This window comes from Salvia splendens, chromosome 7, assembly GCF_004379255.2.
Source record: "Salvia splendens isolate huo1 chromosome 7, SspV2, whole genome shotgun sequence".
NCBI lineage: Eukaryota > Viridiplantae > Streptophyta > Magnoliopsida > Lamiales > Lamiaceae > Salvia > Salvia splendens.
In genome coordinates, this window is record NC_056038.1 from 13499525 (window position 1) to 13518728 (window position 19204).

Consider the following 19204-nt stretch of genomic DNA (forward strand, 5'->3'; position numbering starts at 1 on the left):
CACACTTAGACTATTAAATAGGCTAAGTGTTCGGAATGGAGGTTTGCGCAAACATATACTAAAAACACACATATACACACAATTCTACCTAAACAATAAAAATAAAACAGAAGACAAAAAATTAAATAAGAAAAAATTAAATGCTCAGGTGGGGTGGTCGTTCATCTATTCCTCCGGCTCTTCCTCTGGGTTGAGCTTGGTGCAGTTGCTTCTTTCGGTACTGTTACTGGGGGTTCACTTGCATCGTCCTTTGACTCTTGGGGTTCCTCATCTTCCTCAGCCGGTTCTGGTGGTTCATTAATCCTACTGGCATGGCCACTCGTACCGGCCTTGCCTTCCTTCCTATTCTTCGCCAATTCCTTGAAGATTCCTTCCATCACATCTGTCAGCCTTCTCAACCTAGCACAGGCTTCCCTGTTCTCCACTGTCTACTTTGTCACCGCCCTCTCCAAGTTTGCCTGTCTCTGTTCCTGGGCCTGTCCTCCTTGTTCTGCGATCACCCTTCCAGCAGGGACTGCAGCTTCACCCATGGCGTAAAAGCGGGGAACACCTTCTCTTATGTATAACGCGTTCGTGCGGGTGAAGATTTGAATATCAAACAAGCCAGGAGGGTCCACCATGAACATTGGGGAGAGGTTCACTGCTTCGATCATTGCGATGTTGTTGCGCACAAAGGCCCCTAGTATATGACAAAGGGACAAATTCCTGGCAGGGTGTGTGGAAATCAAGTGGCATTGGTAGGCAGTCTAAAATCCCAAATGTACTCTCCTGCCGCACCTCGCGCACCACAAAAGGTAAACTCGGTCATAGAAGTCCGCACAACTGAGTTCGTCTAGTCCAGTAGGTTATGGACAAGGTAAAGCTCAACAAGACGGAGGATGGGATTGTTGAAGTGATCGAATGGGACAAGGTAGAGGCAAACTGGCCAGCGGCTGGGTGGGTCAGTTCTTCCCATGTTGCCTAGGGGTTAAATTCAACATGCCTTCGCGGGATCCCCCTATCTCTACTCCTCCATTCAGGCCCAATTGCCTTCTCCAAACCACACGTTCCCAACCTCACAGTCCACTTGATCAAACTCAAACGCAACTCCCTCCCAGATACCATAGGAGATAGTGTTGGGGATTGGTGCCCCCTGCACAGCGGAAGTCATGCATATACAAATAAACCATATCTACAAATCTATTTGACCTATTATGGGATTAATTGATTTACACACAAAATTGCATGCTAGAACACATATAATTCATGTAAAAGGAAATAAAACCTAAAACATGAATTTCCTACGGTTTAGAATTATCAATCTGATTATCCAAAGAATCGGCGTTGCTTGCGCCTTCTCCACGTGATGCTCTTCGTACTCAACCACTAACCTTCTAATATGTGTCCCGAACTCAGATAATGACCTTTGGGTGGGCAAAGCTTGTCAGAATCGAAAATGGCTTGACTAGACAGAAGACATAATTCCCACTAGAAGGGAATGGATATTTTTGACTCCTCTGGAGAGAGGGGGCACGAAATTTTAAGCTATAATTAATTAAATTGGTCTTCTATTTAGTCTCCTTTATATAGAGTTATGATGAGCCAGATTAGGGATCCATGCAGGTTGGACTTGGGCCAAACCTGTTGGAGTTTTACTAATTAAATTGTGCCCCGACTTAATACAAGCCAAAAAAGAATATTATTATCATCTATTATAGTATTATAATATTGACTGCCCGTCCAATCCCAAATTACGAGTAATTCGAGCTTTACCTCTTTAATTTATTATTTCCCGTGTTTAATATATAATTATCCATTAATTAATTTAAGTATGCTATTTGACTTTAATTAATTAATATATTTTTCTGAGAGTTGTCTAGTTCAAAATCTTTATTTATTATTCTGGAATAAATTCCTAAATAATAAAACCTTTTTCGAACACCTCTTGAAGATATTATCAAACTGGATTCACCCAGCACACGATTCATTGCAATAACAATACTAGCACCTCTAGACATTGATCACCACTACCCAAGATATTAGGACTCTTGGATTGTGAAAAATCCACATCATTTGATAAATCAAAGTAGTGCATAATCAATATCGTATGCTCAATGTTATGTCAACAATGATTAAGAAATAACAATCACCGAGACCTTGTCTTTCAGTAAATAACAAGAAAGACTTATCTCAACTGTTAGATCCTTTAGTGCTATACCACACTAGTGTCGTTTATTTCCTAAGGTAAGGAAACATGCGGATTGACACTGCAACCTTTCACGATAGGTAGTCAAAGCCTATCTAGGTTGTGAAATTCTATTTCTCTTCTACAAAGGACTGACTGTGTCACCTTCTGTGAACATCATTCACGACCAGTCTACTATGTAGAAGAATTAGACTTCTTTGCTTCTTATACATTTAAATGTTTGAGAAACATCTTATAAATGCATAAGCAAACATCAATGCGATAAAATTACTTCTTCTCGCCTTGGGTTAGAAGTGGATTGTAGAGTTTATTGTACACAAGCAATCCTATTCGTGCAACATGCTCGAAACATTCTTTCCACTATACCAATCCTAACAATCTCCCACTTATACTCAAAATCATGTTTTTTTTTAAAAAAAAGACGCCCTTTGTGGGCGGGGGGTTTAGACAGACCCCCAACCCGTAAATAAGATCAAAATGTAATGTTCTAAAGGCATGATCTTAGCCCAAAAGTGACTAAGATCTAAACAAGTACATGGAGATGCAAAATAGAGGTTCCATAAGCCGGGATCCTCCATTCTATCAAGCGGAAAATGGATGACTAAATACACTAAAGGGAGAGTCAAAAAAGGACCAAAATTAACCACCAGAAGAACTAGATCAACCCCCATCTCTACGTCGGAAACTGAAGTTAGGATATCCCAGCTGATCCGTCCTAACTAGCGCCTTCAGGTACCGAGGCACAGAGATTGGATCAAAATATGTAAGGGCAGGGGTCTGGACAGAAAATCAGTAGCCCGGTTTCCCTTTCTGTAGATGTGTGAGAATCGAACATGCCGCTGAGCTGTCATGCTCCGGATCAAAGCCATATGGTGTCTAAAATCCGCAGAGCCAAAGTGTCTAGACGACAACAATCTAACCAGAGCCGCTGAGTCCAGCTCTATCCAAATGTGAGTAGAAAGCTCCATAGCCATCTTCAAACCCCGAATCAGAGCCAAAAGCTCCGCTTCAAAGCTCGATGATGCAGCTATCGGAGCACAAAAGCCCGCAGAAGGCATCCGTCAGAACCACGAACCAGTCCTCCCTCCCCCGCCGCCAGTGTCGATGTAGAGAAGGCGCCGTCCGTGTTCAGCTTCACCCAAGGTGCATCAGGGGGATGCCATAGGACCATGAGCGACCGCAGAACACGCTGTCTGGGGGAGAAAGACATGAAATCAACCGACGGTGAGCACCCCTCCAATGAGTCGAGGTGATCCTGCCGGCCAAAACTAGCACATGCAGATGATGAGTGACCTGCCAAATAACATGTGAATGACGAAAAGGACGACCGCTATGCTTGTAGCCGTTCCTCTCCGTCCAAAGAAACCAAGCAATCAAACAAGGAATAAGAAAACTAATATGCATGGCGGGAGCCCTCTGGAAAGAGGACCTCCGCCAGTGACCTAGTCTAAGTGCAATATCGGTGCTCGTGTGAATCGGTGTGTGCGAGGAAGGAAACCAGGCATTGAAGTACTCCCATGCATAAATCGCCGACTGACTCGAAAGAAAGACATGGCTGAGAGACTCGACCCAAGGAGACCTACAACACTGACACCTAGACGCTAACTCAATTCCCCTCCTCTGCAACTTTTCATCTACCGGCAGCCTACCAAATAGTAACCTCCAAATGAACACCGACATGGTAGGAGCCAACCCCTGGTTCCAAATAAGACCAAAAATCTCCCTCTTTGGCAGTCTAGTCCGGATGCTCTCCCAGGCTGAGGTCACAGAGAACTCGCCATGGCTAGTCAGACTCCACCGCCTCACATCCTTCGCCCCCAACTCGATCGGCGTGGCTCTGATCTGGTCTATCACATTGAGAGGTACGCCAAACCTGAAAGATAAACTATGCAGCATATCCCCATCCCATGCATACTCATGCCAATATGATACAACAGCCTGCGATTGGGGAGGATCATTTCCCGGGACGCACAGATTCCGGATGGAGCTAGTCCCAAGCCAGACATCATCCCAGAAGCTGATCTTCCCCTCACCCAAGGACCAACGAATATTCTCATGCATGTATGACCAAATACGACGCAAACGACGCCAAGTAGGACTATCATGTGACCAACAAGGGGATGTATGCAAATGACAAGGAAGGATACTGTATTTCTGGGTCATGAACTTGGCCCAGAGAGAGTCCTGAGCTAGCAGTCTCCACCACAGCTTGAATCCAAAAGCCACTGCCACCTCCCTGAAGCGGCGAATACCCAAGCCACCCTCATCAAAAGGCAAGCAAATTTGTCTCCAAGAAATCCAATGCAGCTTCCTCTTCTCTCCAACTGTGCCCCAAAAGTATCTAGCCAAAATCTGCTCCAACTCGTCTAGAAACCCAAGTAGGGGGCTCATAACCTGTAAAATGTGTAGCGGGATGGCGGCCAGGGTGCTCTTAATCAGAGCCAGACGACCTCCAAAAGCAAGATGTCGGTGGGACCAGCTGTGGATCTTGTCCATCAACCTCTGCCTAAGGGGCAGCAGATGGTCTGCCCTCCTCGCTCCTCGGAAAATCGGCACCCCAAGGTATGTAAAAGGCATCGCACCTCTCTGAAATCCTCCAACCTCCTCCACAACGTCAGCGAACTCCATGTGCTCATTCGCCAAAAAGAAGTGTGTCTTCCCATTGTTCACCAGCTGACCAGAAACAACTATGTAGTGATCCAGACATCCAACCAACTTCTCCACCGCCTCTCTATGAGCCCTCGAGAAAATGATGATGTCATCTGCATAGGAGAGGTGAGTGATAATGGGGGCCTTTTTCCGACATCTATAGACCATCTCTCTATCCCCCTTGATCAATCTATCAAGACATCTCGATAAGTAGTCTGCCGCCAATACAAAGAGGGAAGGGGATAAGGGGTCTTCTTGCCTCAGCCCCCTGGATGACTGAAAGAAGCCTGCCGGGCCACCGTTCACCAGGACAGAAAACCAACATGACGAGATGCATCTCCTGATCATATCCACCCAGGTCTGTGAGAATCCCATCGTGTCCAAAACCTTGAGTAGAAACGGCCACTGGACTCTATCATATGCCTTCGCCATATCCAGCTTGAGAGCCAGGTTGGGCGATCTCCCTCTACTCGAGAGCTCCTTCCCCAGGTCATTTATCAACTCTTGAGCCAGAAGAGCATTGTCGCTAAGCAGGCGGCCCTTGATGAACCCACTCTGATTTGGCGCAATGACAAGGGGAAGTAGAGGTGCGAGTCTCGAAGCCAGGATCTTTGTGATGATCTTGTTCGTAACATTGCAGAGGCTGATCGGTCTAAAATCTCCCCACGTGACCGGGTTAGGCTTCTTCGGAATGAGAACGATCATGGTCGCCGTGAAGCTTCTAGGCATAAACGCCCCACTAAAGAAGTCACCGACGGCTGCACTCACATCACGCCCCACAGTGTCCCAGCAGTGCTGAAAGAACAATGAAGTGAACCCATCCGGCCCGGACACACTGTCTCCACTGATCCCAAAAACTGCATCCTTGACCTCCTTCTCCTGCGGCAGCGAACACAGAGCCTCATGATCAACCGAATCCGGTAGTGTATGTATAAGAGATAAATCGGGCTGTGCTAAGTCCCCAACATCCAAGGTCAGAAGCTGCTGGAAGAATGCAGCCGCCGAATCCCTGATTGATTTCTATTTCTTCCGTCAGCGCTTGCCCCCCAACCTCAACCGTGTGTATCCTCGACTTAACTCTCTTCTGTCTGACCCAACCATGGAAGAATTTGGAATTCCTTTCTCCATCAGTAGCCCATTTAATTGCCGCCTTTTGCCTCCAAAACTCTTCCTCCATCTTGGCAGTGATGATTAGCTCTGCAGACACTCTACTGAAATCAGCCCTATGCGCGGGTGTTGGGTCGCTATCATATATGGCCTGCGCCTCAAGTACTGCCTGCTCCGCATCCTTTAGGTTCTGGAGGATGTTGCCGAACATTTCTCTATTCTAAGTCTTGAGGAACTTCTTGACCCTGATAAGCTTGAGCTGGAGGTTCATCATGCCATTGTACCCTGTCTCTCCCTCCCATATTCTGGCAATCTCGCCCCTAAAAGTCTCATGTCTGACCCACATATTTTGAAATCTGAAAGCCGGTCTCGTGGTCTGGACAGAAAATTGGCATCTCACCAAGAGAGGCGCATGATCAGAGCTAAATCTCGCCAAGTGTGTCACTCGAGTAGTTGCAAAAACTGAAGTCCAGTGCTCTCCAATCAAGATGCGGTCCAACCTTTCCCAAAGCCCCCCTGTGCCACGTGAATATCAGTCCATCAAAACCCAGGTCTATCAGCGGGCACTCGGCAATAGCATCGGCAAAGTCCATCATGTCTCTGTGTCTATCTGTATTACTCCCATGTCTCTCTTCATTGGTCAGGAACATGTTGAAATCTCCACCCACTAGCCACGGTCTGCCCTCCATGACCAGCGAGAGATCTCCCAGCTTTTCCCAAAGTGCTTGTCTCGTCTCTTTCATGTGTCTCCCATAGACAATGGTAATATAGATCGGGAAGGGGAAGATTGCAGCAGAAACCTTAACGTGTAAAGCCTGTCTCGAGTCATCTACCACTTCCACTGTCCAATCCTCATGGGCAAGAATCCAAATGTGACCACTTTCATTAGATCCTGCAAACCGAAGGCCGTGGAAATTTCGGCCTAAAGCTGGCGGTGTCCTCTGTGGTTCAATCACTGCAGCAAACAAAATCTTGTGTTCTCGGATCAAATATCTCAGATGTCTCTTGGTGCGGGCATTCGCCACACCCTGTGCGTTCCACACTAGGAACTGGCTCGTCATGAGGAAACAAATCAAAGTATATGCGAGGTAGAAACCCTCGCTTTCTTCATCGGTGCTTTAATCATAGGGCGTCGATCCCCATCGCTGGCGGTCTCCATTGGCGAGCTCTCATTTCCGGCAGCCCCCCTTTTGCCATCCTAGCCTCATAAATAATCTGAGCTTCTGCGGTCCCATCATGCAAAACCATGGCCATGGACGATTCTGTCTCCGGGTCCTCATCCTCCAAAATATCAAATCTGTTACTGTGCACTCCAAGTCCCGTGTAGTCCTCATGGTCAGGCAAACGGCTCCCTCTAAGTGTAGGTGATAGAGATCTCGGGCAGCTCTCCGACTTCCCTTCATCGTCTGTCTCGAACTCCGATCCCTCAGTCTCTGACATGGATCGACCCTCCAGCTCCTCTAACCTCCTCAACCTCCTTTTTTCTCTATACCTAGCTCTGCTCTCTGGGCTTCTCTTCTTCTTTCCCTTGCCCTTTTCAGAGGGGTGCTGGTCAAGCATGCCGGAGTTATGAGCAAAAGTAGGCTCCCGACTCTGCAGGCTGGTACTGGGGTTGTTATTTCGGCTTGCTACTACTCTGTATTTATACCGTGGTGCCTGAACTCCCTTATTCTGTTTCTGCGCCGTCGAGTCCCTCAAAACTATGCCTTTCTTACCCACACGGTTCCAACCCGATTCTACCTGTGTCTGCATGGTTTGTTGCTTCCCCCGGGGCTGATCCCCTTGCTCTCCTCTCATCTCATTTTGCTTATGTTGTGCCGGTCTGGAGAAATCTTTCTTGGGTGGGGCCAGTTTCTTCCCAATAACATAGCAATGGTCCTCTGAATGACCAACATGCTTGCAGGCTGAACAGTAGTGTGGGATCTTATCCCACCTCACATGCAACGTAATATCTTTTCCCTCGAGTCGAAGCATACATTTCTCTGGAACAGGCTTTGAGATATCTATTTCAATGCAAATGCGTGCATACTCAAAATCATGCTTTCGAGTATACCCACTGCCAAAACTCTCCCACTTATACTCTTAGCAGGTCTCGGACCATGATACATTGAACTGCCATACTTTTCAGCTCATGTGTTAAACATGTTGCCATATAGGCATTTTGTGAAAAATTCTGCCAAGTTGTTCTATGATGATATCTTGTAACCATAATGTCTCGCTGCGCACTTTTTCGTTAATTAATTTCATACTTCCTCTCTATGTGATTGCTTAGCTTCATCAGCTCGTGTTTTCCTCGAGTTAGACATATGACTAGAGTAATCATAGCAAAATATAATACTCATACATACTCAGAATCACAGTCAAAGCTATTAGGAAATTACTGAGATGAAAAACTACCTTAGTAGTTTCCAATGAAACCACACTTATAATTTTCATAATAGAGTCTATGATTTGATCACACTCATTCATGTCTTAGTATTCAAATCCTAAAGTGAACACATAGTCAGAGGATGACTCGATCACCGATTACTTGAGTCGGTGTAACCTAAAAGACATTACATGGATGTCTGGTAAACTTGAACATACCGTTTAGTCTTCTTCAAGTTCTATAGTATATTCTTTACCCAATCCAATGTCCTTGGCCATGGTTAAAATGATATCAAGCTTCTATGCCAATGACAAAGCTAATATCTAACTTAATACACATCATAGCATACATGAGACTTCCAATTTTGGAACTTGTCTCATTCATCTTGATCTCATTCAGTGTTGAAAAAACTTGACTAGAGACGAGATAATTCTATCTAGAGAAGTAAAACATTCTCTTGGAAGTTTCAATGCTAAAGTGTTTAAGTATTGTGTAAATGCAGGATTCTTTCAGAAAACATAACATTCTTTTCTAGCAACTAAAGACTTAGATGCTCAGAATGTAACTAGTTTATCTAAAATCCTTCATCCTTAAACTAGGTAGACGACCAGTTTCCTACGCTAGATAACACTCTTTGTTGTTTATCAACTTTTATAGATGTCATCATCGTTGAGTACCAAGAATACAAAATATAGTGCACTTTCAACTTTCTTGTAGTTGTAGCACATAACCATTAAGATGTACCATGTAGATGATCTCTTCAAAACTTCTACAAAAAAGAACTATCTTAACAATCATATTACATACATCCTAATATATGGAGGCTACAATAGACAATGTACAGATCGAGTTAGGCAAAATGGCAGGTGAGAATATGATTCTCTCTGGGTATAACCCTTTAGCCATTATTCTAGCATTTTAAGATCCATGTTTACACTTGCAGATCTGCTAGCTCCCACTGGCTAAAATAGTCTATGGGTAGTATCGCAAGTCTTGCAAACATTCTTGTCTATCTTAGATTATTATTCAGAATCTATCATCTTATCAAGAATGATTATCTGAATGAGTCAAATCATGCTTGTATTTACATGGATTAGGTTCAAGTCGGTCTAAGACCGAGTCTAAAGACTCTCTTAGGCCCATGAACATATTATGTTCGCAAAGAATGCTCCCACTACGACATGACTCTTACAATCTTCGATACACCATTGATTTTCTTAGTGCACAAGTTTCTAATGGTATGACTTCTTGGTTAAGATGGAAAATAAATATTCTCATTATCTTGAGAATTATCATGCTTGTTAAACTTGTAGTTCTTCTCATAATCTTCATGCAAGAATCCAATATTTGTATAAACAAATACTTTCTAGTTCTGAAGAATATAGAACTTGTACATTTTCTATCATTTAGGATAACTGTAAAACATACCTCAGTATACAACTCCAATTACTTGGACATCTTTTTCAAAACAAATGTTGGAATAAGTCCATACATTGAGATGTGCTGGACTAGACTTGCCTCTAGTCCACAACTCGTGTGTTGTAGAATGTACTGATGTTATGGTAGTTTCTTTAAGGTATAACTTGTTGTTTCCAACGTATATCCCATCAATGATAAGGTGTTATTGAGTACAATTGTTCACTTATCAAACTAGTCTTAGAGGGACTTCGATATCTTCTTATATGACTATCCAATTCTTTAGAAGAATGCTTGGAATAGTCAACAAGAATTTAACTCCCACTACTGATCTTAACTCATTGCTCATCTCCTATGGTGTAGACCATTGAGACTTTCTAGTCTTTCTATGTTTCATCTCTATAAGTATTCTGAATCCCTTGAACCACCTACATATTCTAACTTATAGTGCATCAACCAGACTTACTTGACTTTCAAGCTATTTAACAAGCAAGTTGTTAAAACCTCGATAGTCACTTGAGTTAGACAAAATCAGTTTGAACTATTGTATAAGAAGTTGAACTATTGTGTATAACTCAATCATGTTGTATTTATATTGTTTAGTTACTATGATGTATAATTTTTTTCTATGGTACTATGATAGATATTCGATCCACATTTCTCAATAATGCAAGCATTATAAAATAAAATTGAACACGTGGAATCATAAATGAGTTTAGAAACTGAATATAAAGTCATTCTAAACAAGACTGTACCAATAAAATAAAATCTCTAACATCAAAACAAAACAATAAAGTGAGCATAAATAAATAGTTCCCACTGCAACTACTGCCCAACTAGATTAAGATCTCTCCTTTAGATGTTGCATTGTTATCTAAGTCATTGTTCTTCTTTAGACGAGGTCAATCCAACTTACAATATATCTTCTCATTGCATTTTCACCAAAAAAATTTCTTGTCTTTCTTGCTTTCAGCAGACATTGATGACAATTCAGCTCTTCCCTCTTTCCATTACTAGTCTTCTGTTCGATTGAACTAAGACATAGGAAATATGTAGCTTTAAGGAATTTGTCATCTATCATGTTATCTTCCTCTATTAGTAATAAAGTGAATATCATGTAGAAGGTTTCCAACTTTTAAGTAACAACCTTCATATAATCACTTCCTATTACATTTGGCGATGAACTGAGTGTAAAAACTATTTGAGTAACTGAATCAGAAAATTCCTCAAAACATTCTATCTCTTGTGGATATTCCAATAGAATCTGGACATTGTCCTTATTGGATATTCCTCTTTCATCAATATAAACCTATACGTGTCTTACTACTTAAAAGAAAGTAGTTTGACCTTCTATCTGAAAGAACTTGTCAAGTACATGCATGAAATGCATTCTTAAACTTTCTTTATAGAATTTTGTCAAGGAAATGGAGGACATGAATTGGTGAACACAAACTTTAAGTTTTCAGCAATGAGAATCTTATCCATATACATTTCCAGTCTACATAATTTTGGCCTTCGAGTTTGATTTCTTTAAGGTTCACAGACATTATTAAGAATTTGGCTGAGAAGAAATAAAACAATTTATCAGATACTATGCTTGATACATAATTGCAAAAAACCACAAAACATTTTATGTATCTCGCAACTTCCAAAACAAAAATAAGTACGCCTCTAGGGAGGTCATACAAATTCGGATTCCAACAATTTCTTGGTCACAATATCAATGAATAGTCCAGAGACCACTAAGGTGGCATGACCGCCAAATATTGCCTAAGCTTTTACCATAAATATTAGCATCTAGAAAATTCATTTCTGTTTTGATACTACTTCTAGGGAAGGTCGTACGTCACTAACAAAATTCTATAGCTATCTTATAAATATGTTTAAACATATGAACCTGCAATTTCACAGGATTATGGCTCCCACTAGGGTGGGTCGCGATAATATTATAAACATGCTTCTAGTTTAAACAATATACTGTTAAGAAGTCTAATATAATGAACTTGCTATTTCGTAGGATAAACTAGAATTAATATTAATTAATTCAACTAGGATTTAACTAGATAGAACTAAATCTATCTTAAACCCAAAAGATAATTACAATACTGGATTAATAATTAACTAAATCTTCTAAGATATATTCTAGATAGATATAAATCTATCAATATATATAAGATAGAGATACACTTAATTATATAAATCTACTGGTATATTTTCTAAATAGAATTAATTCTATAAATATCCACAAGATAAAAATAAACATGGATTTTAATTATCCAAATCTAGTAAGATATATTTTGATAGATATAAATCTACCAATATCGATGTAGCACCCCGAAAATTTGCGACTTATTTTTGTTTTATTAATGTGGATGTTGATTGGGAAATTTATTTATGGAATTTGTTTCTACGTGATTGAGTTAACGATGTGAAATTAGTTGTTGTGAGTTATGTGGAATAATGTGATTTATTTTTTTCTATGTGTGAATTAAATTAAATGGGATCATGCATATTTGTTCTAGCCATTTTATTGGAATTTTCGGCCCTCCTATTCATTGGAAATAATATTTTCTCTCTTGGATTTAATTAATTGTTTTGGGATATTTATCCAAATTAAGTCCAAACCAAATTGTCCCTATGTTATTCTACATGATTTTCGACCTTTGCCCCATTCCTTGAAATTTTCAAAAATCTCTTATTAATTAGGAGAAGGAATTATTTTGTAGATTTAATTGGTACTTTGTTTTATTTCCTTCCTTGAATTTAAATCCAATTAAATCTTACCATACCTTTCCTTAGCCAATTTAAATTAGGATTTAAATTATTTTCTTGTGGAAATGATCCCCCAAATTTTTGACCCCTTTCTTGTTTTTAAGGGAATTAATATTTTGTTCCTATTTTGTGGGATCCCTTCTATTCAAATAAATGTCAAATTAATTCCTATGCCTAATTCATTTGGGATTTGAATATTTTTTCTTTTATTTCTTCCCATATTACACGCCCCTTCTTTTCCTACTTGGAGAATTTTTGAATTGTCTTGTTACCTTATTTATGGGAAACTCAATATCTTTTTACCTATTTTTTGAGTATATTTCTCTCCAGGTAAATACCAAATCAATTTCTATGCTAATTAAATAACCAAATTTTCAAAAAATCCCTCCCCCACACTACATGCCTATTTTGTTTAATTGTGAGATTTATTCATTGACCTCTATTTTATTCTCCCATAATTTTAATTGTATTTGTGGGATTTAACCTAGACTATAAAAAGGGGAAAACCCTAACCCTAGCCCCCATTTCAACGCCACCCTCCCTTTCCCTCTCATCCCACACGCCTCTCCCCCCTCTCAATCACTCCACAAGTTCTTCGTTCTTGGCGTTTTGGAGCTGGAAACTCAAAGATTCAACGAAGAAATCAACCAATTGTCATTTCTACCGATTGTTTTCAAGAGAAAGGTATAATTTTTGATCCACCTTTCCCCTTCTTATCATTGAATCCACGATTCTTGAACACCTCATGCATATAGTGAGTGGAGAATTGTAAATCTAAGAATTAATTGGTTGGGAAGGATGGTTGCACAAGAATATATGTGTGTGTATGCGAGTATGTACGTGTGTGTAAGTGTGTGGATGAATCGTTTGCGAATGTTATGTGTGAAAAGGAAAGCATGGTTGTAATCTCGTTTTTGAAGCATGAATATGTGTTGGAAGCATGAATATGCATGTGTAAATGTATGATAGACAAACTAGGGTTTGTGAATGTTGAGCATGAAAGCTGCTGTGTTCGGACAGTAGGTTCCGACGAGTTTTTGACCAATCAAACGATCTTATTTTAATGTGTATTTTTAACTGGATGAAGTTTTAGATGTCTTCTGTGTTGTGTCAAAATTTCAGCTTCATTTGATGACGGATGAAAGTTTTACGAATTTTTCAATTGAACTGCGCAGTCCTGCCAGAATTTGTGTCTCGTCTAGTGAGTTTCGTTTTTGTTTTGACCGATCAAAAGATATGATTTTGGTGTGAAATTTTAACTGGATAAACCTTTATGTGCCTACTGTGTGGTGACCATATTTTAGCTTCAAATGACATCGGATGTAATTTTAATGATTTTTACAAAAAGACTGCGATGTTCTGCCAGATTCTGGTTTTGTTGAAATAGTCTTTGTTGACAAGTTCTGAATGAATTACATGATACATGTGTGAATAAGGAACGTATCCTATGATGTGGTTATGTGTTGCACGTTGAGGTATGCTAGAGTGTTCGTTTCGTTTATGTTGGTGAACGTTTGGGATGTGCAATATAAGAAAACGATGAAAGGAACGATAGGGCATGCATGATAAATGTGTTGATGGAAAAAAAACTGATTGTGTTATGGTGTTGACAAGGGTTGTTGTGCGTATGTGGGCACAAAGAGCAAGGGTTGCATTACAGCTGTGAATTGTGTTGTATAAGCAAGCGATGTGGGCTTTCTTTTACTAAACTCTTTTATGCTTTCAAAAGTATGATTATGGTGTTATATGGGTGATTTAAAATGTTATGTCATGCCATGATTGTTTTGATGTTGAGATTGTTGCCTGATGCCTAGTTCGTTGAGCTTGCTCCGTTAGGCTATAGGGCTATGTTAAACGAATTCATGTCTGAGTAGGGCCGCAAACCCTATCAGGCTGTGTACACAAAGGGATCGTGAGTCGTCCTTGCTAGTTGGCCGGTCTCGTGGGCGAATAGTGTGGCCACACTTTCGTCGCACTATGGTATGAGGATGTGAATGATTGATTGTTGAGAATGTGGGGAGATTGTTAGCCTGGCCAGGCTATGAAACTGTTTTTGTGATACTCGATGATGTTTCTTTTCTAAATGTAAAACTCGAGTTCACTATGGTATGGATGACATAACTTTTATCAAATGTTTTCGACATGAGCTCACTGAGTATATTAAGTACTCAGCCCTGCATTTCTTCTTAAAATGTGCAGGTTGAGCGGTGATGTTGCGGCGGATGTTGAGTCAGGCTTTAAGAATTTATGGATGCGTCGTGTCTGCATACATAGGCATCATCCTATGACTCTCTTTAGATAACTTATTTCCGCTACCTTGTTTGAAATTGTTTTCCAAAAGTCTTCCAATATACCCTATACTGTTTTATGACATTACGTACCTTCAGACATTAATCCGCTGCTTAACCATTTAACAGATTAAAATATTTTCTCTTGAAGTTTAGTTGAGTTTTGTGTTAAATGTCGTCTTTTATTGTTCCCCATTTTCTTCCCCGCTTCTTAGTTCCTCCCCTAGTCACGATTTTCCCGTCTTTGCTATCCTTAGTAAGGACGGTCGTGACAATCTACAAGATATGAATAAACTTAATTATTATTTATTTTAGTCTATCTAGGATTCACTGAAATAGAATAAACTCTATCTAAATCCATATGACAAAAATAAATTTAATTATCATCATCCAAATTCATCTAGGATTTCTCTAGATGTAAACCCTAATTAATTTGAAAAATTTTCAACGCAGCCACACGAGCTTGGGAATCGCTGCCGGGCTCCCACTCCGATAGCTCTTTTTGAGCCACTAATTGGACCGCCTGGGCAGTCTCTTGGGCTTCTCTCGGCTGAATGAAACTGTCCAACCTGAACCCAAACTACCCTAGTCCGGAGGTTGCCCAATTCGTGGCTGCTGCTGCAGCTGCTTCACCACAGCCAATGTCCGTCATGTCCTCGTAGCCACCGGCGTTGCTCACGCGCAAATCGCCGTCCTCAGCCACATCATGCTTAACTGCTTTTGTTGTGTGGCCGCTGCCTTGCATCGCTGAACTGCTGCCCGATTGTTAATTCAAGTCTTTCAATTCTCTTTCAGCGAACTCGCGTTGTGACTGATTCTTGATGTCACAAGCGCGACAATTTGATTCGAACAAATAATATGCACGACAACAATTAAAACAAATTACAAGAAGGAGTTATCAAGTAATTATTCATGCATTCTCGCAAACATCATGTAATCATTATATCATGACTACATACATTGAATGTTGTATCCAATATTCACGCCAAGTTGTCAAAATTTGGGAAAAGGTCAAAAACAGTCTCCTCTGGAGAGAGGGGGCACAAAATTTTAATATAAAATTAATTAAATTAGTCTTCTATTTAGTCTTCTTTATATAGAGTTATGATGAGCCATATTAGGAATTCATGGAGGTTGGACTTGGGTCAAACCTGTTGGACTTTTACTAATTAAATTGTGCCCCAATTTAAGACAAGCCCAAACAGAATATTATTATCTTCCACTATAGTATAATAATATTGACTGCCCGTCCAATCCCAAATTACGAGTAATCCGAGCTTTACCTCTTTAATTTATTATTTTCCGTGTTTAAGATATAAATATCCATTAATTAATTTAAGTATGCTATTTGACTTTAATTAATTAATATCTTTTTCCAAGAGTTGTCTAGTTTAAAATCTTTATTTATTATTCACGAATAAATTCCAACCGGCCGGGTTTCTGAATAATAAAACCTTTTTCGAACACCTCTTGAGGATATTATCAAACTGGATTCACCCAGCACACGATTCATTGCAATAACAATATTAGCACCTCTAGACATTGATCACACTACCCACGATATCAGGATTCTTGGATTGCGATAAATCCGCATCATTTGAAAAATCGAAGTAGTGCATAATCAATATTGTATGCTCAATGTTATGTCAACAATGATTAAGAAATAACAATCACCGAGACCCTGTGTTTCAGTAAATAGCAAGAAAGACTTATCTCAACTGTTAGATCCTTCAGTGCTATACCACACCTGTAATATCCCAAATTTTTGTGACTCTTTTTATATGTTATTTGAAGTTTCGATTATGAAACTTTTGTTTCTATGTGATTAAGTGAATTGCGTGAAATCATTGTCGTGAGTGATGTGGAATGAAGTGCTTGAGATTTTATATTTTCCAATGTAGGGAAATAATTAATAGGATCATGCATCTATATTTTTTTTTCGAGCCAAGCTATTGGAATTTTCGCTCCTTTCTAATTATTGAAATAGAATTTCATTACTTGGATTTAATTAATTATTTTGGGATATTTATCCACATTAAATCCAAACCAAATAATCCCTAAATTTGTACTACATGAAATTCGAACTCTAGCCTATTATCCTTGGGAGTTTCGAAAATCCCTATTTAAAAGAGGAGGATGAATTATTTTCCTTGATTTAATTGGTGCCTTGTTGACTCCTTTCTTTTGAATTAAATCCAATTAAATCATGTCATATTTTATTTCTTCACCCAAAATAAATTGAGAATTGAAATATTTCCTTGGCCATTTAAGCCTAATAATTTTCGGCCCCTTCACTAAATTTTGGAGGATAATTTATTTGTTTCCTATTTTGTGGAATCCCTTTTATTCAATTAAATATCATCCTAATACCTATGTCTAATTAATTGGGGATGTGAATATTTCCTTTTGTTCCTCATCTATGCCACACGCCCCTATACCTTTTTTTTTGCTTGTGGAAATTTATTTAATCGTTACCTATTTTATGGGTGTCTTTTTCCTATAAAGAGATTACCAAATTTAAATCATATTCTGCTTAATTGAGGATTTAAATAATTTCCTTGTGCATTATCTCTCAAATTTTCGTCCCTTCCACCATTCTTTCCTACTTGGAGATTCAATTTATTTATTCCCTTGTTTGTGGAATATCCATTGTTTTATTTCCTAAATTGGGGATTTATTTCTCTCCAAGTAAATATCAAATAATTCCTTGTGAATTTACAGCCATAATTTTCGAAAATTTGGCTTCTTTTAATTGTGGGATATTGATTTATTAGCCTATGTTTTATTCCTCCACAATTAATTAATTGTTTCACCTATGGACTTAACCCTAGACTATAAATACCACCTAAACAAACCCTAGCCCCCATTCTCCCTCACAAAAAAATCGTCCACCTCCCTCTCTCCCTCACTCCACACGTTTTTCCCCCTCACTCTCTACAATCTCTCCAAAAATCCTCCATTCAATTCTTGTTCTTGCATCCGTTGAAGTTTATTTTCAAGAGTCTCCGACGAATCACACCGTTTCTTGTTTCTACCGATTCATTTTTGTCAAAGAAGGTATATTTGCTTCACTTTCCCTCATTCTTTTTGTTTGAACCATGTTCTTGAATCCTACATGCATGTAGTGGGTGTAGGAATCATAGATCGCAAAATTTATCGGTGGGAATTTGTGTTTTGTACGAGATGAGTTATGAATATGCGTTTGTGAATGAATATGTGTAAAGTTTAATGATTGGTTGGTGAATGATGTGTGATATTACGAGAACATGTTTATGAGAACCTTTTAAAGCATGATTGTGTGTGAGAAGCATGAAAAATTGTGTTTGGATGATTGAAGAAGAAACCATAAACTTGAAATTTTGAAATCTGGAATCTGTGGTGTTCGGACAGTGATTTCCAACGTGTGTTTGATTGAACAAACGACCTTATTTTGATGTGAAAATTTTACTGAGTAAATTTCAAGGTGTTTTCTATGTCCCGTGTGAATTTCAGCCCTTTTTGTCGAAAAATGGATTTGTAATAAATGTTTGAAGTTGACTGCGCAATTCTGCCAGAAACTTGTGTTCTCGCCCAGAAGTTTCGTATTCTGTTTGACAGACCAAATGACCTCCGTTTGATGTGATTCTTGAACTAAATGAACATTTGAAGTGTCTTCTGAGTCGTGTAAAATTTACAGTCTCATTAGACATCGGATGTATTTATGGTGAATTTTTAAAATGAACCGCGCAATACTGCCAGAATTTTTATGTCCCGACCAGAGAGTCTAATTATTGATTTGATTGACTAAACGACGTGATTTCAGTGTGAAAATTTTTCTGGATGAACTTGAATGTGTCTTCCGTGTTGTGACCAAAATTTAGCTTCATATGAGGTTGGGTAAATTTATAGTGATTTTTACAACACTGTCGCGCAGTTCTGTCAGTTTTCTGCCTTGATAGAATGACACTTATTTCCAAGTTTAAAATTATTATATGATGCATGTAAGTCCAAGGAACGTGTTTAACGATGTGATCACGTGTGATACGTTGAATTATATTATGGTGTATTTTTCCACCTTTGGACGAATGTTGGGTTGGGTAAATTGAGAATAACGATGAGAGAGAAACGATAAGACATGCATAGTAATATGATTTTGTGGAAGGCTAACTTGTGTTGTCGTTGACAAGGGTGATTGTGTTTTCGTGAACTCGAGGAACGAGAGTTGCCATAAGTTGGATTGTGAATTGTTAAGCGAACGAGGTGGGCTTTCTTTTTTTCAAACCTCTTTACTTTCCGAAAATACTATGCAGTTTTATAAGGATGGTTTAACTGTTATGTCATGCCATGTTTTTGTTGTGAGAATGTTGCCTGATTCCTAGTTCGTCTGAGCTTGCTCCGTTAGGCTATAGGGCTGTGTTGTGAAACGAATTCAGGTCTAAG

The 19204-nt window shown here is 39.5% G+C and overlaps 2 protein-coding genes across 2 annotated transcripts; both read right to left on the reverse strand.

Moving 5' to 3' along the window:
- Positions 1-428: 428 nt before the first annotated feature.
- LOC121810441 lies at positions 429-6152 on the reverse strand. Its single transcript, XM_042211208.1, has 5 exons — positions 5886-6152; positions 3628-5713; positions 3261-3478; positions 1030-1132; positions 429-679 (listed from the first exon to the last, which is right to left on the reverse strand). The coding sequence occupies exons 1-5, from the start codon at positions 6150-6152 to the stop codon at positions 429-431; spliced, it is 2925 nt and encodes a 974-aa protein (XP_042067142.1).
- Positions 6153-6363: 211 nt separating this feature from the next.
- On the reverse strand, positions 6364-7002 carry LOC121810442. Its single transcript, XM_042211209.1, has one exon. It carries the CDS (start codon positions 7000-7002, stop codon positions 6364-6366), a length of 639 nt encoding a protein of 212 aa, XP_042067143.1.
- Between the last annotated feature and the right edge of the window lie 12202 nt (positions 7003-19204).